The sequence below is a fragment of the Oryctolagus cuniculus genome, chromosome 13, assembly GCF_051225735.1.
Source record: "Oryctolagus cuniculus isolate XC-2025 breed Fujian yellow rabbit chromosome 13, ASM5122573v1, whole genome shotgun sequence".
Lineage (NCBI taxonomy): Eukaryota > Metazoa > Chordata > Mammalia > Lagomorpha > Leporidae > Oryctolagus > Oryctolagus cuniculus.
The window spans coordinates 77,922,705-77,947,929 of NC_142879.1; the positions used below are offsets into that span (position 1 = coordinate 77,922,705).

Genomic DNA, 25,225 nt, shown 5'->3' on the forward strand with positions numbered 1-25,225 from the left:
CTTCTAAGCTCAGAAGTAAAATATAAAGTCCTTAACATAGTCTACAGAGCTCATACTTGCAACTATGTTTAGGCATTAGCACATTCTGAACTTCTTTCAATTTCTCTAATGTTCTGTGCTTCTTCCTGGCTCACAGCAGCCATGGATGCTGCTACCTCTGTCTGGAACGCTCACTTGCCTTCCACATTCAGCTCACTGCTATTCCTCCTTCAGCTCACAGCTTAAAAGTCACTTGCATTGGCCAGTGCGTGGCTCACTTAGCTAATCCTCTGCCTGCAGCGCTGGCAGCCTGGGTTCTAGTCCCAGTTGCTCCTCTTCCAGTCCAGCTCTCTGCTGTGGCCCAGGAGGGCAGCGGAGGATGGCCCAAGTGCTTGGGTCCCTGTACCCACTTGGGAGACCGGGAGGAAGCACCCAGCTCCTGGCTTTGGATCGGCACAGTGCCGGCCATAGCGGCCATTTTGGGAGCAAACCTAAGGAAGGAAGACCTTTCTCTCTGTCTCTCCCTCACTGTCTATAACTCTCTCTCTCTGTGTGTCTCTCTCTCTCTCACTGTCTAACTCTGCATGTCAAAAAAAAAAAAATCACTGGCATTGAGATTTCTCCCTCCCAGGCTGTGGGGAGCAGCCCGGACTGGACTGAGTTACTGGAATTAAGACTTATTCTATGCATCTGCTCTCCCACAATATGGCGCTGGGAGAGAAGTAAACAGCTTCCGCACAGCTGCCTCCAGTTCAGCTAATAAACTGTAGGACTTGCTCCTGATTGGAGGAGAGCAGCGTACTCGGCGTGTGGGCAGCCGAGTTAGGATTGGCAGAGGAGGACTATAAAGGAGGAGAGAGACGGCATGCACCAGGAACATCTAAGGGGAACACCTAAGGGGAACATCTGTGCAGCCCCCGAGAAAGCCGGCCGGCGGTGTGCCGCTCCCCTGCGGAAGTGGGGAATGTGGCCAGGGGGAACTGCCCTTCCACGGAGGTGGAAGGGATAGTAGCCAACCCGGGAAGAACCAGCAGCAAACCCGGGGAGGGCCGAGCAGACGAAAGAACAGCGCAGGGTCCTGTGTCGTTCCTCCACGAAGAGGGGGAGCGACACCAGGCCAAGTTGGGCCTTCCTGTTATGTGCTGTAGGGATCCTGTAGGTCCTTATGATGCTTATCAGACTGACAGCACTTACTTAGAGCCTCTCTTACTAGCAACCCTGTGAGGGTAGGAAGCACAGCTGTTTCATTGGTTGGACGCTACATCTGGCACAGGGTTTAGTTGATATTAGGCACTGAATGAATATATAAGCATGCATGCTTGTTGAATAAACAAATGGGTGACTTTGCCAGCATGAACATTATCCTCCATATGTTCAATTAGCTAGTTTTGTTTTATATGCTTTTAGTTATCTGCTTACATCCATTTGTTTGTCTTTTGGAAGCATAGTTTCTTTCTTAATTTGAACTCTTTACATAGTACCAATATCAACTCTTTGAAATAATACATATTTCCCTCAATATGCTTTTTTTGTCCTCATCTCTCAAGATACATCTTTATTGCTTCTAAATGGCCATGCATTGCTGGGAGAAGAGAGTTGAGAAATGGGGCTTTTTTTTTTTATCTTTTATTTAATGAATATAAATTTCCAAAGTATGACTCATGTGTTGCAATGGCTTCCCCCCCATACCGTCCCTCCCACCCACAGAGAAATGGGGCTTTTTAGTGCATATACAAAATGTTTCTTGCATCCTGGCTCCACTCTCTGCCCCATCTAGTAGTCAAGTCTTACAAGGAGAAGCAATTAAATTAGGTTCACTGTTATTGCCCTAGAATAATAAAAACTTAAATGTACAAGTGATAAGAAGCGATGGCTTCACTTTACATGTACAAAACCGATCTTTTATGAGCACTTTCATGGCATCTATCAATTCTAAACTTACCTCCCTACTTTTGTGTGGCAAATCCCCAGGACCGGTTTCCCACCTAGGGAAATGCAGAACAATTTTTTAGAAAAGATTTGTTTATTTATTTGAAAGGTGGAGTGGCAGAGAAGGAAGGGAGAAAGATGGGAGGGGGAAAAAGGGAAAGGAAGGGGGGAAGAGAGAGAGTGAGAGAGCAAGAGAGTAAGAGAGTGAGAGAGCGAGAGTCCTTCATCTACTGGTTCATTCCCTAACTGGGTGCAGCATCCAGTCCAGGCTGAAGCCAGAAGCCAGGAACACCATTGGGATCTCCCACATGGGTGGCAGGGGCCTAAGTACTTAGGCCATCTTCTACTAGCATCAGCTTGGAGCTGTATGGGAAGTGGAGCAGCTGGGACTCAAACTGCACTCTAGTATGGGATGCAGTTTAACCACTGGCACATTGTTGGCCAAAAAAAACCTATCAACAGTAATCCATAACAAAACAGCCAGAGATTTAATTCCACTAAAAATAACTGTACACCCAAAAGCTTTTGATTATCTGTCTCCACTATTTCTGTCTCCACTATATTGGGAATTATTTCTCCAATGGCATGAAGGGTGCTGGGGGGAAAGTGGGTCATGTAGTTCATGAGCTGAAGTTTTTTATTACCTACCAAGTTTTAAAAAGGATTTCTTGATCTCTAATTCCAACTGTGGCTAGAAAATTGTATTTATATATCCTAGTCTATTTCATGTCAAAGGTATTAATTTTTAGAGAAACTAAAAGCCTTGTATCTTAATTCAATATACTATCCCAGAGGATAAAGATTATTCTCCAAATTTCTTGATTTGGGTGGTTAAAACTCTTAGTTAGGTCACTTCTTGTGAGGTCACAGAAACTTTTATTTTTAGTAATTTAAAATAATCTACAGTGTGAGCATTTAGCTTACAGTGAAGATGTCCCATATCAGAATCCCTGAGTTTCAGAAACCTGAATATAACCCTACCGTTCGACCCAGCCATCCCACTCCTTGGAATTTACCCAAAGGAATTTAAATTGACAAACAAAAAAGCGGTCTGCACCCTAATGTTTATTGCAGCACAATTCACAATAGCCAAGACCTGGAACCAACCTAAATGCCCATCAACGGTAGACTGGATAAAGAAATTATGGGATATGTATTCTTTAGAATACTATACCGCAGTAAGAAACAACGAAATCCAGTCATTTGCAACAAAATGGAGGAATCTGGAACACATCATGCTGAGTGAAGTAAGCCAGTCCCAAAGGGACAAATACCATATGTTCTCCCTGATTGGTGACAACTGACTGAACACCAAAAAGGAAACCTCCTGAAGTGAAATGGACACTATGAGAAATGGTGACTTGATCAGAATAGCCCTGACTGCTAATGGACAACTTAATACATTATCCCTCTTAGTAGTTTTTTTTGTCTGTTCTACTTAATATGACTGGTTTAATTCTGTAATTATCACACAGTTATTCTTAAGTGTTGAAAATTAACTGAAATGTGATCCCTGTTAAACATAAGAGTGGGAATAAGAGAGGGAAGAGATGTATAATTTGGGGCATGCTCGGGCTGACTTGCCCCAATTGGTAGAGTTGGAAACATACCAGGGGATTCCAGTTCAATCCCATCAAGGTGGCATGTGCCAATGCCATCTCACTATTCCAAGTGATCAATTTCAGTTCACAATTGATCATAATGAAAGGACTAAGAGTCAAAGGGAGCACATAAACAAGTCTAGTACCTGCTAACACTAACCGATAGAATAAATAAAGGGGAGAGTGATCCAACATGGGAAGTGAGATACTCAGCAGACTCATAGAATGGCGGATGTCCTAAACAGCACTCTGGCCTCAGAATCAGCCCTAAAGGCACTCGGATCTGGCTGAAAAGCCCATGAGAGTATTTCAGGCATGGAAAGCCAAGACACTCTGGCAAAAAGATCTCTGTGAGTGAGATCCCAGTGGAAAGAACAGGTCTTCAAAGAGGGAGGTGCCTTTCTCTGAAGGGAGGAGAGAACCTCCACTTTGACTATGACCGTGTCTAAACAAGATAAGAGTTGGAGAACTCAAGGGGCTTCCAGAGCCTTGGAAACTCATGACTGGTGCATAGGGAGATTACTGATGCCATAAACAGGAGTGTCAATTGGTAAAGTCAACAACAGGAGTCACTGTGCACTTACTCCTCATGTAGGATCTCTGTCCCTAATGTGCTGTACATTGAGGCTTAATGCTATAACGAGTACTCAAACAGTATATTTCACTTTGTGTTTCTATGGGGGTGCAAACGATTGAAATCTTTACTTAATGTACACTAAACTGATCTTCTGTAAAAAAAAGAATAAAAAGAAATTATCAATTCCCAACTTGACTCTCACTGGGATTAAACATGACAATAGGTCTGATGTGATTTCATCATCATTTAAAAAAAATCATCTATTATTTTTCACTTTATGTTTCTGTGTGGGAACAACCTGTTGAAATCCTTACTTAAGGTATACTAAGCTGATCTTCTGTATATTAAGATAATCGAAAATGAATCTTGATGTGAATGGAAGGGGAGAGGGAGTGGGAAAGGGGAGGGTTGTGGGTGGGAGGGACGGTATCGGGGGGGGAAGCCATTGTAACCCATGAGTCGTACTTTGGAAATTTATATTCATTAAATAAAAGATAAAAAAAAAAAAAGAATCCCTGAGTTTGATTTCTGGTTCCAGCTACTGACTGCAGTTTCCTACTAACGCAGACCTGTGGAGACTGCAGTAATGGCTCAAGTAACTGGGCTTCTACTACTACTAGGAAGGAGGCCTGTATCGAATCCTGAGTTCCCAGCTTCAGCCCTAGTCAGGTAAATTGTGGGCATTTGAGGAATGAACTAGCAGATGGATGCTCTCTCTCTCTCTATTTAACTGTCTCTTATAGGAAGAGAGGAAGGGAATAAGGGAGGGAAGGAAGCAAATGGTAATTCGGGGAACAAGACAAAATACGGAAGGAAATAAGATTATTCAGAGCAAAGGATTATGACTCCATATAATGAAAAATGCATCTCAATTTTATATTGGACTTATCTAATGCTAAGAGCCCAGGTATTTAATTATAAGTATTTAAATGTATAGCAATTTCTCTCTCTCTCTCACTGTCCACTCTGCCTGTCAAATAAATAAATAAATAAATGTGCAGCAGCGTGGCAGCTATCACTAAGGTTAGGAGGACATATACATTCTCCTGCAATTAACAATGATGCCGATGTGAATGCCAATGTGAAAACAACTCAAGAAAATCACAGCTGTGCTCACTCGCGGCCAATCATCATGCTAAGGGGTTTACACGTGTCCACTGTGCTCCTTAAACCCTACAACAAGATTATAACCTGGGCTTCATTACTATCAGGTTTTGCTGCTGGGGAAACTTGCTCACAAGAGACCTCAGTCCCTTGTCCAAAGTCAAAGACTTTGTAAGGAACAGGATCAGCTCAAATTCTAACTTGGAGGATAACACAGATACACATGAGAAGTAAACAGAAGGAGCCAGTGCCATGGTGCAGTAGGTTAACCCTCAGCCTGTGGCGCTGGTATCCCCTGTCGGCACTGGTTCTAGCCCCGGCTGCTCTTCTTCCCATCCAGCTCTCTACTATGGCCTGGGAAAGCAGAACATGGCCAAGTGCTTGGGCCCCTACACCTGCGTGGGAGACCTGGCGGAAGCTCCTGGCTCCTGGCTTCAGATCAGCGCAGCTCCGGCCGTTGCAGCCATCTGGGGAGTGAACCAACGGAAGGAAGACCTTTCTCTCTGTCTCTTCCTCTCACTGTCTGTAACTCTTACCTCTCAAATAAATAAATAAATAAATCTAAAAAAAAAAAAAGGTAAACAGAAGAGCACGCTTAGCTGAGTTACATTAGTTTAAAAACTAATCATTTGCCAAAAGGTCCCAAGATGCTCCTGCTCCCTGCCCTCTACTTTCCCAAATCCTCCATTCTGCAGATGACTTGAACAAAATGATGTTCAGCAGTGCTGGGTGAGGCAAGCTGCACATATGTGCCTGCATGCCTGCAGAGCTGCAAGCCATACCTGCAATGCACAGAGGCCTTCTAATTTTGCTCTTCCTATTCCAGGCAACTGGGCAAGCAGTGAGCAAGTACTGGAGGAGCAGAGGGTCACTGCTCCGCTGGCAATATGGAAACTGTTGCAGTTATCTTGGTTATGCAGGATTGATGCCATGCTCCAGAAGGCCCTGGATCACCTCGAGATTCTTCCTTGTGCAAGCCATCCTCAGAGGAGTCTTAGGGCCAACCAGGACAAGCTGAGGGAAGGCAGCTGAGACAGTAGAAGTAGTCAGATTTTCAGAAAATATACATTATTTGGCAGTATGTGATTGATGGGTCTGGGAGGCAAGAAAACAGCTTTGACTGGCAACTGGTCTGCCTGGTATGAGAACCCCAGGATAAATAACAGCAAAAACAACTGTGCTGAATGTGTACCTACAAAGGGCTACCTGGGAGGCAAAGCTGCTTACAAGACTCCATCTTCTGGCTGTGAAAGATGTATTTCATTTCACGTATAACTCTGTCCTCTGTCTCTTATTTATATCACACCAGGCATCACTTGAAGGCAGGGACTTCACGATGCTGTGAACCTAAAGAGGTACTTAAGCGAGTACTAAAAACCTTATCAATCTAACAAACAAAATGGAATTGGTGTAGTGGTGCAGTAGCCTATCTTGATTGTGGTAGTGGCTATGCAAGGCTACCCAGGTGATAAAATTGCTCAGCGTGCTACACACTTACACATGCCATGTATAACTGATGGAATCTGAATAAGTGTATTGACTGAAGAATGCCAATTAAAACAATTGCTGAAGTAGCTCTATGTCCCCAGAAGAACATTGCATTGGGGGCCACGTGTAGCTTGACAACATTTTAAAATTATATTCTATATTGTTCTCTACCTTACACGGAGAAATGATTGACCCAACCAGCCAGCTAACCCCACACGGGCAGGAATGAAGTAGGCTGTAAGTCAATTTCACTTTAGGGGAAGGCTGGGGCAGGGGAACCCTGCCATTGAGAAGGCCTGGGTAGAGAACCAGGAGCTGAGAAAAGCTAATGATGTCGGAAGAGATGAATGAAGTACACAGAAATCTACGTTTCCACAGGCAGTAGACAGGCGGGGCGTCTTTCTGGATCCTCGCCACCTACCAGTCGCCCTTCAATCCCGGTGGCCCCTAGAGACCGCCTCGTGCAGAGGCCGCTTGTAGTCTTGGTCATTGGCCTCGATGTCCTTGTCTCAGGCCTGGGGCAGATGGGTCAGGATGTCCAAATGCCCGTAGTAGGCGGCACAGTGCAGCCTGCAACTCCTCGTGCTGGGCTTGCAGCCGGCCCTCCTGCAAATGCTTGCAAAGGCGCCATGGGTTCCCGGAAGAGACCGTCATTGCAGACCAGGCTGGGCAAAGCTAAGAGTGGATAGGGACTTTCTCTTCTCGCAGGAGAACCCCCACCCACCAGCTTCTGTCTCCAGCACTGCTACAGCCCCCAGTGCTTTCACACCCTGACTCCTGCCCAAGGCCAGGAAGAAACAGTTCAGAGCGCAGGGTGCTTGCTGATTCTTCAGGGGGCCAGGCAGTCGACGGTGAGCACTCTCGGGGTTGCTCTGCGGCGTGCTACCTGCCAACTGCCTGTCAAGTGTGCTTGCCCTAAAGCACGGAACGCACCCAGGTCGGGGCTCCGGGCGCCTCCTCAGTCCTGGAGCTTGCTGCACAGCTGTGAGTTGGACCCAAAATGTCAAAGAGTGAGGATGGGGGCGTCGCCCTACCGCAAAACCCGCAAGCGCGACGAGGATGCCTGCCAAGCCCACATGGCCTTTTCCACCATAGCCTGCCTGACAGGGAACTGCCCAGGGATGACTGCTGGGCGGCCGACCCCCGGACGTGCAGCCGCTCCTGCTTGCATGAACCAGCCCGCTGCCCGACCCGCTAGGCGAATGGGTGGTGTTCCATTGCTCCACCTTCTCCCAACCCCTTCAGCAGCACTCTCCGCCTCCTCGCCTGCCCGCAGACCTGGGGACCAGCGGAGCTCTAAGGAACTCTGGGAAAGTTGCCCCTCTCCTCGGGGGCCCGACCGGAAGCTCAGACCAGGCGTGGTGCGCTAGTGACGGCCGCGCCCCCTTTGGAGCGCATTTCTATTGGTAGCGGCGGCTGACCGTCAGCGCGCCCCTTCCGGTTGCCCGTCCCGATTGGCTCCAGAGGCGATCCGTCGGCTCGGGCGGCGGATGCTACACTCGGCTGCTGCGGGGTGGAGCTCGCGGAGGAAGTCGGCGGCTGTCAGAGATCACGGTCCAGCCTGGAGGAGGAGCTGGGTGGTTGGAGACGCTGGGCTGTGGGGCCGGCGGCGGCGGCGGCGGCGGTGGCAGCCCCAGTCCGGAGCGCCATAGTGCGTGAGGCCGCGGACGTGGCACGGAGTGCGGGCGGGTGTCAGCCGTGCGCGGAACTTACCCTTGTGGGGGTCCTGCGCTGGGGTTCCGGTCTCGGGGTGGGGGGTCAGTGGGTCTGCTGGGAGAGCCCGGCCAAGCCCTGGCTGAACCTGGGTGAAGGGGCGCGGCCCCGGCCGGCAGCGGGCAGGTGGAGGGCGCTGCAGGCTGTGCATCGGGGCGGCTGGGGTTCCGCGTGAGCTCGGGCCAGGCCCTCGACCCCTCACTGCTCCGTGGGGCCCAGAAGGGGTAGCTCGGCGTTTCTCGGCGACTGGAAGAGGTGGCACGGTAGACGTGGCCGCAGCTGTTGGCAAGCCCGGCTTTCGTTTTGTATTCCGATGTTTTGACCTTGGGCGAGTCGTTTTTTGTTGCCTTGTTTGCCCTTGCTTTTTTTGGTAGCCTCCTCCCTCCTTGTCCGAAGATAAGGTTAAGGTGATGTGGGAAGGCCTTGAACTTTTGGGCTACACTGAGCTCTTAAAAAACAAACAAAAAAAAGACTATGGGTGAATGAAGAGATTTGGGTAGGTGTTGACGTTCCTTACCTGACCTTATGGATAGTGGTTGTTTGCCTCTTGATGTTGTCAGCTCCTTTAGAGGGTAAGAGGAGAGTTGCTGCTTTGTGCCTGGGTTGTAAACAAATACCCTTTACATTTGATATTGCACTCTGTGGTTTGCAGAGCACTTTACATTAATTATCTCATCCGCAAACGATCCTGCAGAGCATCGCTCTGGTTTTACAAGTGAGGGAAGTGGGCCTTCTTGAGGATAGTGGTTCTTTCTATTAGTGATTCTTTCTATATTATAAGTGCGGGCAAGAAGATCTTCTGGAAGGAAAGGTGGTAACATCTACAGAGTGTCCTACTGCCTGACACTGCAGAAATAGGCAGAGATAAAATAAAGAGAGATCTCTGGTAAGGGTCAGTGAAAGGAAGCCAGTCAGTTTGGTTAACTTCCTGAATAATATGTGCAGTCACTGGGGACAGAATAAGTCCTAGTTACCAGCTTTGCCAAAGTTACAGTTTCATTTATCCTGTCACTCTCCACCCACTCCCCAAACTCTCCTCCCCAAAAGTAGGGAATGAGTAAAGGTGCTTTGAAATGTGCAAACCTTAGGACATGCCAAGCAGTGTTCTTACTGCTTGCTCTTGGAGTCAGTGCAAATTGGAAGTTAAGGCATCCAGGAACTTCATACTTTTTTTTGCTATTAATCCTCCTGTCCATCCCCCATGGTTCTGATTATAAATGACCTTCCTTTGCTTGCTTCATGTCTCCAGTTTCCTTTGATTTTTCAGCAAAATTGAGATACATGGGCCGACAGTCAGATGGAATATTGAAAATGTAGGACAGTTTGCTACTTAATTGGTGTTCCAGATGCAATTCAGCTTCTCCTGTGTTCTTTATAAACGTCTTTTGGCCTGTGTCCCCTCTTTGGATAACAGGAAAATTCAGTATGTGACTTCACACAGTCCCTGTGGTTTTCCTGGAGCACAAGCTTGGTGTAGGGAGAGGATCTGCAAGTAAGCGAAGAGACAGGTGGAGCTTTTCCCAGTTGGACTACCCTTTTCTTTGGGACTTTGTGGTTTGACCTTATTGTCCATTTCACATGGCGTTGTGGTTGGTGTTGTGATTTGTTACCTGGATGTCTTTCCTTTTTTTCATGTTGCATTTCCTGAGCATTCAGCTGTGGCCACTGGAATACTGATTGGTTGACATGTTTTGTGATTTGTGAGTGTGCATAGACACCAAACACTCTCATGAGACTTAGAATTCCAATTTCAGATTTGTTGCCAACATTTGCTCTGCTTACTACATTTCTGTATCCCTTATAGGCTGATTTGTATTTGGAAGCTGAACTTGGATTCAGTTTTACTGTTCTGGTTGTGAAATTACTTCTAGAAATTTGTCTATTACCAAAGCATCACAAACCTTACGTCTTCATCTATCATTCACCTGCCTTTTGAAGACCAGTCTGCTATTTCATAATACTTCCTGGAGCTTAACCTAATATTCCATAGATATCTTTAAAACAGGAAAAATAATTAGCATCCCGCTCACTCCAGAAAAGAGCAATTAAAACAACACTGTTTCTCTTTTATTCTTATAATAGAAATATGTTATCTCTTCTGCTCTTTCTTTTTCTCCTAACAGTCCTGTCAGAAAGGCTTCTTGAGACTCTGCCCAGTTGCCCTCTGCCCAATTTCTGTTGCTCTCCGGCCTTTACCGACTCTTGCCTAGGTTGGTACAGTGATTTTATGACTTGTCTTCCTGACAACTTGCATGTCTGTTCGTCCTCTGTGAATGACTAGGTAATGACTCTTGTTGAAAACTGGGTGAAACCTTGAATGGCCTACATGATAAAGTGCAGTCTCTTTAGCAGTGTGGTTAAGGACCTGTGTAGTGGTAGCTCCAGATTCTTCCAGATGTGTCTCCCATCATTCTTCATCTTGGAACCTCGTGTTCTGACAAAACCCACCTTTTTGGCCACACCAAAGCTTTGTTATTTCTCCATATTTTTGCACATATTGGTTTTTCTGCCTAACTGAATCCCATTCATTTTTCAAGGCTCAGCTCTTTATAAAGCCTTTTGGAAGTTCTTCAACTCAATGTACTGTTCCAGTTCTTTAACTCTTATTTGCTATTTATTTATCTGCTTTGGTTTATTACCATGCCATTTCATGGATGCATTTATCTAATATTTACAGTGCCTATGTTTAATAATCTGTGTTTGTTTTGATAGCCACCTTGTGTTCAGGCTTATTCATTTGTGTGTCCTCAGTGTCTAAAATGATTTTTAACACCAAGGATACTGCCAAGAGAAAGCCATCATGGAGTTTATAATTAATCTGGGGCAGAGTAGACACTGAAAAGTGGTTATGGAATCAATTGTCAATAGAGAAAGCCTTTAAATATATACAAATATGTCCTGGACAGTGAATAGTAATTTCTTTTTTTGCCACTTCTTCCTATCCTTGCAAGAAACATACAGTGTGAAATCCTTGCTCACTATAAAGAATGAGTGCTGTCTTTCAGGGTGTGAAATGATCTGCAGAACATGGAGCCTGTTGACTTGGACATTTCGGGTTTAGAGATAAACAGGATACGGTGGCTGGCAAGTGGCTGAGTCAGCAGTGAATACCCAGGGAAAGAGCTACAGGGGCAGTTTGTTTTCTTTCTACATGTTTTTAGAGTTAATGCGAACAAAATATTTGGAAGTTTTTCCCACTTTGAGTCTACTGTACTTAGTGGTGTTCTCCTTATAGTTACATCTTCGAAATACTTTTTGGCTACTAAATTTCTTTGGTTTTGATATTTCAGTTTTGGTTTTTTTTTTTTTTAAGTGTTACACAAATTATACTTGAGGTTTTTCAGAAGCTGAATCAAAGCTTCCTGGCTATAGCAAGGATAATGTTATGCAAAAAAGCACCCTGGATTTGGGGAGTCAGAAGACTGAGTTATTGTTCTGGCACTGTCACTTGGGCACTGTGTTGTGACTTTGAGTGGTCTTCTCTGAGCCCTCATGGCACTGTTTTGTTTTGTTTGAAAGACAGGGAGAGGTTCACTCCCCAAATGCCTGTAGCAGCCAAAGCTGGGCTGAGGGTGGGAGCCAAGAACTTAATAGAGGTCTCCCACTTGGGTGGCAGGACCCCAATTACTTCAGCCATTACTTCTGCCTCCCAGGATCTGCTTTAGTAGGAAAGTGGAGTCAGGAGCCAGAGGCCATGGGTGTCTTACCCAGTGGTTCCACTGCTAGGCCAGACGCTTCCCCGTGCCAAAGTTTACTTGTGGCACAATTGTAAGAGTGCTGTGAGAGTGCAGCAAGAAGCTGTAAAGCACTTAGGAGCTGTAAGAGAGTTTCAAGCTTCAAAGCCACAGAAGGCCTAAACTGTAGAAGAAAGCTGTCTAGTGCATGTGTTTGTTTAGTCAGCCATTGTTTATGAAGCCATATATGTTGGATGCTGGAAAGAAGACATATTAAATACATCCTTATATAAGTCATTGCTGTTAATAATGACAAGGTAACAACACTGTTACCAGTACGTATGGGGCCGGTGCTGTGGCGCAGCCAGTTAAAGCCCTGGCCTGAGGCGCCAGCATGCCATATGGGCACTGGTTCCAGTCCCGGCTGCTCCTCTTCTGATCCAGCTCTCTGCTGTGGCCTGGGAGAGCAGTAGAATATGGCCCAAGTCCTTGGGCCCCTGCACCCATGTGGGAGACCCGGAGGAAGCTCCTGGCTCCTGGCTTCGGATTGGTGCAGCTCTGGCCAGTGCAGCCATTTGGGTAGTGAACCAGCAGATGGAAGACCTCTCTCTCTCTCTCTCTCTCTCTCTCTCTCTGCCTCTCCTTCTCTCTGTGTAACTCTGACTTTCAAATAAATAAGTAAATCTTTAAAAAAAAAATGGGCTAAGATGGAACAGAGCATCATGAAGGTGAAGAGATTTAATGATTAGCGAATGGCCAGACTGAAAGTGCTCAAGGTGATGACTACCATGAAGTCAGACAGCAAAGATCAGGAACCCAAGGTGCCAGTGGTCTGCTGAGCTGGGGCCAAAAGCTCAGAATTAGCAGAAATATGTGTCCCCTGGAAAGGGAGTCCCCGAGAGTTAGGGGACAGAGAGAAGTTGTACTTTTTTTTTTTTTAAATTTTTTGACAGGCAGAGTGGACAGTGAGAGAGAGACAGAGAGAAAGGTCTTCCTTTGCCGTTGGTTCACTCTCCAATGGCCGCCGCAGCCGGCGTGCTGCGGCCGGCGCACCGCGCTGATCCGATGGCAGGAGCCAGGAGCCAGGTGCTTTTCCTGGTCTCCCATGGGGTGCAGGGCCCAAGCACCTGGGCCATCCTCCACTGCACTCCCTGGCCACAGCAGAGGGCTGGCCTGGAAGAGGGGCAACCGGGACAGAATCCGGCGCCCCGACCGGGACTAGAACCCGGTGTGCCGGCGCCGCTAGGCGGAGGATTAGCCTCGTGAGCCGCGGCGCCGGCCCGAGAAGTTGTACTTCTAAGGGAGCATCTCAGAAAAGTCAGGATGGGAACAGGCTTACTCATACTCAGCAAAGTTCTATTTGACAAATGGTTTTTGTACATTCTCAGTTTTCCTGCCTTAACACCTGAGAAATATGACAGTTTTTTAAAAAAAGATTTTTATTTATTTATTTAAGAGACAGATCTTCCATCCGTTGGTTCACTCCCCAAATGGCTATAACAACCTGTCCTGGGCCAAGCCAAAGCCTCCCAGGTGGCTGGCAAGGGCCCAAGTATTTGGGCCACCTTCTGCTACCTTCTCAGGCTGATTAGTAGGAAGCCAGATCAGAAGTGTAGGAGCCAAGACTCCTGGATGGCTTGACCCACTGCACCAGAATGCTGGACCCTGGCAGTTGACACGTTTCTATTAGTCACTATGGTAGAATCTCGAAGGGGGGTACAGTTTCCCACTTTGGTACACAGGAGATTAATTTGAGCATCTCCAGTGGCCTCATACAGTTTGAGAAGCTTCATAAGCCACTTTAATCTCTCTCCATCCTCAGGGACCCCTATGTTAGACGTAGCTTTTATTTATGTGTCTGTGTTTCCCATATCACACTTGAACTTAGCTCCTTAAACAGTCACAAGCAGCTTCTTCTAACATTAAATTCTCTCTAAGAGAGGCGTAAAGTCCACTCACAGTAAAAGGAAGGAGGAAGATTTTATAGAAGAGGTAACACTTGAGCATCTTTGTTTTGATAGTTACATTTGAGCTGCTACTTTAAAAGCTATTAATAAGAAGATGGGTTAGAATTTCAGTATATTTTTTAAAAAAATTTTAGCATGACTATTAATGCTATTAAAGTGAAACTTACATGCCTTTTAGAAGGAAACACTCAGACTGATGTAGGAGTCATATGATTTTCCTTAAAGCATTTTATTTATTTGAAAGGTACAGCAACAGAGAGAGAAGGAGAGATGGAAAAGTCTTTCATAGTTTGTTCACTCCCCAAGTGACTATAAAAAGCTAAGAACCATGGCTGGCACTGTGGCATAATAGGTTAAGCTGCCATCTGCTGTGCCAGCATCCCATATGGGAACTGGTTTGAGTCCTGGCTGCTGCACTTCCAATCCAGCTTCCTGCCAAAGGCCTGGGAAAACAGCAGAAGACCCAAGTGGTTAGGCCCCTGCACCCACATGGGAGACCCAGAAGAAGCTTCTGGCTTTGGCATGGCCCAGCCCCAGCCATTGCAGTTATTTGGGGAGTGAACCAACAGATGGAAGTTCTATCTTGTTCTCCTCTTTCTCTCTGTAACTCTTTCTTTAAAAAAAATAAAAATAAAAATAAAAAAAGCTGGGTCCCTGGAACTCCATCCTCATCTTCCCACGTGGGTGTCAGGGGCCAAAGCACTTGGGCCATCTTCTGCCTTCCCAGGTATATTAGCCAGGAGCTGTATCAGAAGCAGATTAGCTGGGGCTGAAACCAGCTCTCTGGTATGGATTACTGGCATCACAAGTGGCAGGTCAATCTACTGCACTACAGTGCTGGCTCCATCATCTGCTACTTTCCCAGGCACATTAGCAGGGAGCTGGATTGGAATTATAGCAGCTGGTACTTGAACCCACACTGTGATATGGGATGCTGGTGTGTTGTAAACAGCAGCTTAACCTACCATGCCACATGCCAGCTGCCTCCTCAGTGTTTTTTAACAGAATATCATTACTATAGTTAGTTGACTGCGAAAGGCTAGGATACAGCCATTCTTCAATTTTAAAGGAAAATTTCCAAGCTTCATTATACATGTATGAATACCTCTGCTATACAAAGTTGTTAATTTCTGTTTTGTGTAACTATTTCCGATAGCCAGATTTCAGAGTACGTTATAGATGTACAAGGGTGGACATCAGAATTCTTGACTGAATCTAATGTTCTAATTGGTTATGTGTCTCATTGTTGACGTGCAAAAGTCTTATGTATGTTACCTGAGTTAACTACTCAGCTGAGCAGGTCTATGGTTGGCTCCAAGGTCCAGTATCATACAAATATGAGTGGCTTGATTTTAATCTTATTCCTGCATACTTTTAACAGCTTTCTAAAAGTATTTAAAAGCTTTTCCTCTTTAGGCCAGTTTGATAATAAACATTCTTCTATTTACACAAAATGGCCTCTGTCTATTGGTAACTTTTACATCTCCAATTCTGATTATAGACATTGGCAACTTCATTTTCAATGAGTGAGTCATGGTCAAAGCTTCTAGAAGGTATAGACAGGAGAAAACTCATTTTAGAATCTTAAAGTGTCATTTTAGGATTCTTAAATTCTAAGGAGGAAATACTGAGAAATTATGAGATGACTAAAAGTTGGTGGATATAGCCAAGGCAGAATGGACTGGTGGGGTTATCTACAGAATTGCTCATCAGTTACTGTATTACTAAAAAATAAGTATCATTTGCTGGCTGGCTTTTAGAATTGGCCATAACTAATGAGTATCTCATTTCTTCTGCCTTTTGGTACAAAACAGTGAGACGGTTTAAGCGGAAGCAGCTAACAGCCATCGACTGCCAACATTTGGCTCGGAGTCACTTGTCTGTGACCCAGCCCTTCTGTCAGAGATGGACAAACAGAGATCCGAACCATGGTCTTTATCCTAGACCCAGAACAAAAAGAGGGAGGAGGGGTATGTCTTCCAGAAAGTATTTTATGTTTAAAAATCTTTTATCTGTTGTGGCCTCTCAATATCTGCCATTTTAGATGTATCTGTAAATATGGCTGCTCTGATTTTAGTCCTGTTGAAATGATTCAATACTTTTGTGCATTATTTATAAGTCTTCCTTAAAAATTATTTTTAAAAATTTATTTATTTGAAAGGCAGAATTACTGAGAGAGAGAGAGAGATTTTTTTTTTTTTTTTTTTTTTTTTTTTTTGACAGGCAGAGTGGACAGTGAGAGAGAGACAGAGAGAGAAAGGTCTTCCTTTGCCGTTGGATCACCCTCCAATGGCCGCCGCTGCAGCCAGCGCACCGCGCTGATCCGATGGCAGGAGCCAGGATCCAGGTGCTTTTCCTGGTCTCCCATGGGGTGCAGGGCCCAAGCACCTGGGCCATCCTCCACTGCACTCCCTGGCCATAGCAGAGAGCTGGCCTGGAAGAGGGGCAACCGGGACAGAATCCGGCGCCCCAACCGGGACTAGAACCCAGTGTGCCGGCACCGCATGGTGGAGGATTAGCCTATTGAGCCACGGCGCCGGCTCGAGAGAGAGAGAGATCTTGCATCTTCTGGTTCACTCTCCAAATGGCTACAATGGCCAGGAACTGGACTAGACTAAAGCCAGGAACCGGAACTCCTTCTGGGTCTCTCATATGAGTGGCAAGGACCCAAATACTCGGGCCACCTTCCTCTACTTCCCTAGGCACATTAGAAAGGAGATGAATCAGAAGTGAAGCAGCCAGGACTTGAATCAGTGCCCCAAGGGGCTGCTGGTGTCACAGGCTGCAGCTTAACCTGCTGTACCACAATGCCAGCCCCGGAAAATTCTGACTTGCTATAATGGTTGGTAAAAAAAAAAAAAAAAAAAAAAAAAAAAAAGGAAAATATGATAAAGTGAATATCATTAGCTTGTAAAAATTCTAAAGTGATAGGAGATATGGCCAATGTCACCATTATTCCAATCCAGAAACACTGTGATTACTTGGCTCATCATTAGTCACCTTTGTCTAGTCCATCACTAGGTCTACTGTGTTATTATTTTTCCTCTGAAATGTTCTTTTCTCCAATATCTTCATGGTAGACGTGCCCTTTGTCACCTAGTACCTAAACCACTGCAGGAACCCTTCTTCTTGACTCCAGAGTTTATTTCTTCCAAATCAACTAGAACATATGTCACTGAGTGAATATTCTTAAATATGATTGTTTTCTATAATGTCATAGCTGTTCTAAAGAACCTGCAGTAAAATGTTTTCCTGTTCCTCTGATGGCTTCAAGCTCACACTTGCAATCACCTGATATTTGTTATTAATCATGAAGGTTCCACTTTTGACAGTTTGGTTTCCTATGCCTCTACATATCAAATGAATGCCACTTTTTTTTTTTTTTTTTTTTTTGTGACAGGCATAGTGGACAGTGAGAGAGACAGAGAGAAAGGTCTTCCTTTGCCGTTGGTTCACTCTCCAATGGCCGCCGCGGCCGGCGCGCTGTGGCCGGCGCACCGCGCTGATCCGATGATCCGATGGCAGGAGCCAGGTACTTATCCTGGTCTCCCATGGGGTGCAGGGTCCAAGTACTTGGGCCATCCTCCACTGCACTCCCTGGCCACAGCAGAGGGCTGGCCTGGAAGAGGGGCAACCGGGACAGAATCTGGTGCCCCGACCGGGACTAGAACCCGGTGTGCCGGTGCCGCAAGGCAGAGGATTAGCCTAGTGAGCCGCGGCGCCGGCCACCACTTTTGTTAATAATGATCCATAATCCACCCATTAATACAATCTGGATTGCCTTTCTTCTCTTTAATGTGTGTTAATTTCATAACCCAACTCAAATAGTCACTATACAGTCACTATAGTCAGTGCACAATAAATATTGTGTGTTTTTCACTTTTGGAAACCACTGAAACCAATTGTATGAGGCAGTTTTAAACTTAATGATGTGTTGTCTGATTTACTTTGTTTTTTATGTCTGAGGCAGTTTCTTCTTTACTGCCAAGGGGCTATGTAACTTGGTGCTAGGCATGTATAGGTTAATAACTGTGTGACTGAATTCAGCAATTAGGAAATATTGTGATTTAACCCATGCCTGTTGACTTCAACACTCAGTTTCCAACACATTGTCCAAAAAGTAGTTACAATTGTTTTTGTTTTTCCTAATACAGAAAAAAAATTAGCTTCAATTCTATAAATTCTATTAAAGTCTAGCCATAGTTTCCATCTATTCGCTTTCCAAAGTGAGCATTTTGGCCATTTCCATTTAGAAAAGAACCATATGTATTAATGTGTAACTGGTGAGGTGTTTAAATACTTCTTAGCATTTTTAAAAATAATTTTAGGAGTTTGAAAATGCTGTGATGCTGTGTGAAATCACCATTTGGACTTCCCTTACATTCCTGAAAGGTCTGGAGGTCAGGTCCCATATTATTTTTCACTCTCTAGTTGTCTCAGAATCACAGGTGCTCAGTAAATGCCAACTGAATCAGAATAGAAGAGATTAAGTAGCCCTGTAATAATGTGAAAATAATTCTGGTTTCCTCCTTTTTATCTAAAAAATAATGTGTCAGCTTCACAGGAGAAAATTCAAAGAATTTAACTCCATCAAATCAGAAAAGTGGGATTTCCTGCATCCTGATAACCAAGAGCATGTCCTTTTCTACTTAACCAGACTCAGACTTCCTGTTGAAAGAATGAGCAGGAGAGGTGCATCTTGTGATTTGCTGTGTGACTATGAGCAGTTATTTCCTTTCTATCTGTCCATTCAGGTGTTCTGTGTGTAGCATATGACTGCTCTGTACTTATACATTGCAAGGTATAAGGTGGGCCATCATGCATCTGAAGACAGGTTTCTGTGTCTCCCTAAATGTGTTCCTGATCATATGACAGAGCCAAATGCACAAAAAGATGATTTTTGCATTATCTATTTATATGACTAGCTCATAAATATATCCCTGTCTCTTTCTTCTATTAGCAATAGATAACTAAAAATCAGATTGCCTTATTTGGGTCAGCAGGCATTGACCGTTCATTTCTCATTTGTTTTGTGTGAGTTCTCCGTACAGGTCAAGGATGTCAAAGACACAACTCTGAGTTCTTCCTAGCTGGCCAGCAGCAGTGCACCAATGACATGGCCAAAAGCAGTTCTGTTGGCCAGGACAGCTATCAGGACTCCGAGAGTGACATGATCGTTCCTGCTGAAAGCAGTTGTTCTCTTCCTCAGAGAGGTGACAGAGAAGTGAGACTGGGCTCATCAGGTTCTGCTCTGCCTGTCAGGAAGCGGTCTCTATCCTTTGAGGACGAGAATCTTCAGGCTACAGAGACCAATCAGTGTGATGGAATTTCTAAGAAAATCCCACGGCATCATGTGTCCCTGTCATGCACAAGGCCTAAGGAGGCCAGACAAGAAGCAGAGGACCGTTTGTCATGTCTCTCTGCAGAATCTGGAGAAACTGACCAAGACATTGAAGACATTGGTCCTGATCCCATTCCTGACTCTTACTATGGGCTTTTTGGAACCTTAAACTGCGAAGAAGCTCCAAGCCACATTTGTAGCCTGCCTAGGGAAGTTCTGAGACACATCTTTGCCTTCCTCCCAGTGGAAGACCTCTATTGCAATCTGAGCTTGGTGTGCCATCTTTGGAGGGAGATCATCAGTGACCCGCTGGTGAGTACAGTGCTCAGAGTTAGTGATATGTCCTCTGAAAGCACATAAATTCATTTAATGCATAGTTCTGATCAGAGAATCTCTTCAGAAATGGTGGTTTCTCCAGTGGCTCTGTGGCATAGTAGGTGTATGGGCACCGATTCATGTCTGGGCTGCTCTTCTTCTGATCCAGCTCTTTGCTGTGTCCTGGGAAATCAATGGAGGATGGCCCAGGTGTTTGGACCCCAGCACCCACGTGGGAGATCCGGAGTTACAGAATTTCACATACTCTTTTAGAAAGCCTTTCTCTCCACTTCAGGATATTAGCTCTTTGATAGAGGCTGGGTGCTGAAAGCTTGTTCTAATTAGTTTTGTATTCTCTACTGGGCTTCACCATTCTTTATGGTAGGTGATTAATAAATAAATGTTGCAGTAAGCCACCCAAAGTACTTTTTGAGATTGGTATATTGGGCAACATATAGAAAAATATCTTGGTGCTACAGTTAGTCATAATACTGCTCTTTCTCCCAGCCCTTTCCATTGTTGTTTAGTTTTACCCTCATTCCGCATTCTTTTTTGCCTAGGAGAATGTTTTGCTTAGCTTATACCAGGGTATGTCAAAAAGTTTGTGGGAAAATGGAACTAAATGATTTTGTGGGGAAAACTTTTTTTTTATTATTATTTTTTACTTTTTGACAGGCAGAGTGGACAGTGAGAGAGAGAGAGACAGAGAGAAAGGTCTTCCTTTGCTGTTGGTTCACCCTCCAATGGCCGCCACAGCTAGTGCGCTGCGGCTGGCGCACTGCACTGATCCGATGGCAGGAGCCAGGTACTTATCCTGGTCTCCCATGGGGTGCAGGGCCCAAGTACCTGGGCCATCCTCCACTGCACTCCCTGGCCACAGCAGAGAGCTGGCCTAGAAGAGGGGCAACCAGGACAGAATCCGAAGCCCCGACTGGGACTAGAACCCGGTGTGCCGGTGCCGCAAGGCAGAGGATTAGCCTAGTGAGCCGTGGCGCTGGCGGAAAACATTTTTTTGAAATCCATGCATAGTTTCTTCATAACATGTATTTTCCACTAACTTTTTGAAAACCCCTCATGTATCCCTGAGACTATTGGGAATAAGTGTCAGATGTAGAGGTCAACTCTCCCTTCATCTACAATGAAGTTTTAAAAATTTAGGAATGGAGTGCAGGACAAGATACTTTGAGACTTAGTAAAATTTTCTCCTAAGCACAGGAGATTTTAAAGGAAATTTCATGTTACTCTAGCTTCATTCTTTTCTTGGTGACTTAGTTTCTAGGTTTTGAAAAATGTCATTCTGCTTTTAGATGCTTGTGCCATAGTATTTCTCTTTTTAAAATGTCTGTTGATGTATTTATTTTTATTTGAAAGGCAGAGAGAAAGATAAAGCTTCCATCTGCTAGTTGACTCCCTAAATGCCTGCAACTGCCAAGATGGGTCAGGCCGAAGTTGGGAGCCTAGAATTCAGTCAGGGTTCCTAAATGGGTATGAAGGACCCAAATACTTGTGCTATCATTTGCTGTCCCTCAGGGTGTGATTAGCAGGAAACTGGAGTTGGTTGCAGGGCTGGAACTTGTACCCGGGCTCCATTATGGGATTCAGGTGTGACAAACAGCAACTTAAGCACTGCACCAAATACCCACCTCCATGTGTCCTAGTATTTCTTCTCCCCACTAAATTGAGATTTCTAGTATGAACAGAATAGTTGTAGATGGAAATAAATGAGGGTTTTCTTCATTCTGCTTGCAAAGATTTTTGGGGGACTATGTCCCAGCTTATACTTATCTCTTGAAATGTTAGACAAATACTATTTTTGTCATCACTACTAGTGACGTGGTCCATTTATTTTCAGTTGTCTGTCAGCTGTCGTATTCTTTTCTTGTAGTATCTGTCTAGTTCTTGTTCAGGGTAATACTTACCTCACAGAATGAGTTTGAAAATGTTTCCTTCTCTCCCATTTTTTGAGCATGAGGAGTATTGGTGTTAATTATTGCCTATAAATGATCAGAAGAATGGGGCCGGCGTGGTGTAGTGGGTTAATGCTCTGACCTGAAGTGCTGGCATCCCATATGGGTGCCGGTTCGAGACCCAGCTGCTCCACTTCCTGTCCAGCTCTCTGCTATGGCCCGGGAAAAGCAGTAGAAGATGGCCCAAGTCCTTGGTCCCCTGCACCCACGTGGGAGACTGGGAAGAAGCTCCTGGCTCCTGGCTTCGGATCGTCACAGCTCTGGCTGTTGCGGCCATCTGGGGAGTGAGCCATCAGATGAAAGACCTCTCTCTCTCTCTCTCTCTCTCTCTTTCTCTCTCTCTCTGCCTCTCCTCATTCTATGTAACTCTGACATTCAAATAAATAAATCTTTTTTTTTAATTTTCTTTTTTTTATTTTTTAACTTTTATTTAGTAAATATAAATTTTCAAAATACAGCTTTTGGATTACAGTGGCTTTTTCCAACCCCTAACTTCCCTCCTACCCACAACCCTCCCATCTCCCACTCCCTCTCCCATCCCATTCACATCAAGATTCATTTTCAATTCTCTTTATATACAGAAGATCAATTTTGTATATATTAAGTAAAGATTTCAACAGTTTGCACCCACACAGAAGCACAAAGTGTAAAGTACTGTTTGAGTACTAGTTATAGCATTAATTTACATTGTACAACACATTAAGGACAGAGATCCTACATGGGGAGTAAGTACACAGTGACTCCTGTTGTTGACTTAACAATTGACACTCTTGTTTATGGCGTCAGTAATCACCCAAGGCTCTTGTCATGAGTTGCCAAGGCTATGGAAGCATTTTGAGTTTGCCAACTCTGATCTTATTTAGACAAGGTCATAGTCAGAGTGAAAGTTCTCTCCTCCCTTCAGAGAAAGGTACCTCCTTCTTTGATGGCCCGTTCTTTCCACTGGGATCTCACTCACAGAGATCTTTTATTTAGGTTTGTTTTTGTTTTTTTTTGTTTGTTTTTTGTTTTGGCCAGAATGTCTTGGCTTTCCATGCCTGAAATACTCTCCTGGGCTCTTCACCCAGATCCAAATGCCTTAAGGGCTGATTCTGAGGCCAGAGTGCTGTTTAGGACATCTGCCATTCTGAGTCTGCTATGTATCCTGCTTCCCATGTTGGATTGTTCTCTCCTTTTTAATTCTTTCAGTTAGTATTGGCAGAGATTAGTCTTGTTTATGTGATCCCTTTGATTCTTAATCCTTGCATTATGATCAATTGTGAACTGAAACTAATCACTTTCACTAGTGAGATGACATTGGTGCATGCCACCTTGATGGGATTGAGTTGGAATCCCCTGGCACGTTTCTAACTCTACTGTTTGGGGCAAGTCCGATTGAGCATGTCCCAAACTGTACATCTCCTCCCTCTCTTATTCCCATTCTCATATATAACAGGGATCACTTTTCAGTTAAATTTAAACACCTAAGAATAATTGTGTGTTAATTGAAGAGTTCAACCAATAGTATTAAGTAGAACAACAACAACAAAAAAATACTGGCCAGTGCCACGGCTCACTAGGCTAATCCTCCTCCTGCAGCGCTGGTACGCCGGGTTCTAGTCCCAGTTGGGGTGCTGGATTCTATCCCAGTTGCTCCTCTTCCAGTCCAGCTCTCTGCTGTGGCCCAGGAAGGCAGTGGAGGATGGCCCAAGTCCTTGGGCTCTGTACCCACATGGGAGACCAGGAGGAAGCACCTGGCTCCTGGCTTTAGATTGGCACAGTGCGCTGGCCGTGGCGGCCATTTTAGGGGTGAACCAATGGAAGGAAGACCTTTCTCTCTGTCTCTCTCTCTCACTGTCTAACTCTGCCTGTCAAAAAAAAAAAAAAATACTAAAAGGGATAAAGTATTAAGTTGTACATCAACAATCAGGACAAGGGCTGATCAAGTCACACTTTCTCATAGTGTCCATTTCACGTTTCCTGTTGAAGTGAAAGACTCTTGAAAGACAATCTTCTAAAAAAAAAAAAAAAATGATTGGTAGAGTTTGCCTGTGAAGCCATCTGGTCCCTGTCTTTTCTTTGTTGGGAGGTTTTGATGAATGATTAAGTCTCTTTACTCAATTTTGATCTGTTCAAATTTTCTATTTCCTAATGGTTCAGTCCTGGCAGGTTGTATGTTTCTTTGAATTTGTTCATTTCTTCTGAGTTATTAATTTGTTGGTATTAGTTGTCCATAGTATTCTTTTATAATCCTTTTATTTCTGTAGTATCAGTTGTAATTTCCCTTCTTTCACTGTTGATTAGTTATTTCAGTTTTCTTTCTTTATTTTTTCCTTTTAAGATTTATTTATTTATTTGAAAGGCTGAATTACTGAGAGAGAAGGGACAGAGAGAAATCTTCTATTCCACTGGTTCACTCCCCAGATTGCTGCAACAGCTGGGATTGGGCCAGGCTGAAGCCAGGAAGCAGGAGCTTCCTCCGGGTCTGCCACATGGGTGGCAGGGGCCCAAGCAATTGGCACATCTTCCACTGTTTTCCCAGGCTCATTAACAGGGAGCTGGCTAGGAAGTGGTGTAGACAAGACTTGAATTGGTGCCCGTATGGGATGCTGGCATCACAGGCAGCAGCTTAATCTGCTGTGCTGCACCACCAGCCCCCTTTCTTTTCTTTTTTTCTAGATAAGGGTTTCTCAATGCTATTTTTCAAAAAGCAGCTCTTAGTTTTCTTGATTTTTTTTCAAGATTTATTTATTTATTTGGAAGTCAGAGTTGAGAAAGAGAGAGAAGGAGAAGCAGAGAGAGAGAGAGGTCCTCATCCATTGGTTCACTCCCCAGTTGGCTGCAGCAGCCAAAGCTGCGCTGATCCGAAGCCAGGAGCTTCTTCTGGATCTCCCACATGGGTACAGGAGCCTAAGGACTTGAGCCATCTTCCACTGCTTTCCCAGGCCACAGCAGAGAGCTGAATAGGAAGAGGAACAGCCAGGACTCAAACCGGTGCCCATGTGGGATGCTGGTACTGCAGACGTGGCTTTACCTGCTATGCCACAGCGCTGGTCCCTCGTTTTTTGTTTTTTGTTTTTTTTTTTTTTTTTTTTTAAGTTAGACTATATTTGATTTCTTTTTACTGAAATCCTTATTTCTTTTCTTCTAACTTTGGGCTTAGTTTGTTCTTTTTCTTTACCTTTTTAAAATAAAATTTATTTATTTATTTAAAGGCAGAGTTATAGAGAGAGAGGGAGGGTGGGAGAACCAGAGAGAGATTGACCATCTGCTGGTTCACTCCCCAAATGGTTGCAACAGCCAGGGCTAGGCCAGGCCAAAGCCTTCCTAGCCAAGAGCTAGGAAATTCATCCGGGTCTCCCAAGTGGGTATGAGACACAAGTACTTGAGCCATCCTCTGCTGCTTTCCTAGGCCATTAGCAGAGAGCTGGATTGGAAGTGGAGCAGCCGGGACTCAAATCATCATCCATATCAAATGCCGGTTCGGCAGGTGGCAGCTTAATCCACTGTGCCACACAGGTCCAGTTTCTTTTTCTAGTTCCTTGAAGGGTAAAGCTAGGTTGTTGATCTCAGATCTGTCTTTTTTTAGGC

General features: G+C 44.8%; 1 protein-coding gene across 17 annotated transcripts in view; it reads left to right on the plus strand.

Moving 5' to 3' along the window:
- The first annotated feature begins 8,112 nt into the window (after positions 1-8,112).
- The window catches only part of LOC100359008 (F-box DNA helicase 1), a 92,062-nt gene continuing 74,949 nt past the window's right edge, over positions 8,113-25,225 (plus strand). For 5 of the 17 annotated variants that reach the window (XR_011381591.2, XR_016219790.1, XM_089312376.1 and 2 more), the window contains exons 1-3: positions 8,126-8,329; positions 15,847-16,002; positions 19,072-19,685. Coding sequence is in view for 14 of the 17 variants with exons in the window: in XM_089312376.1 (XP_089168502.1) it covers position 8,329; positions 15,847-16,002; positions 19,072-19,685 (771 nt within the window). In the remaining 3 variants the exon portion in view is untranslated. Of the gene's footprint in view, positions 8,330-10,514; positions 10,602-15,846; positions 16,003-19,071; positions 19,686-25,225 lie in introns of all 17 variants that reach the window. The other 12 variants (XR_016219791.1, XM_089312377.1, XM_070055791.2 and 9 more) reach the window with 8 other exon arrangements.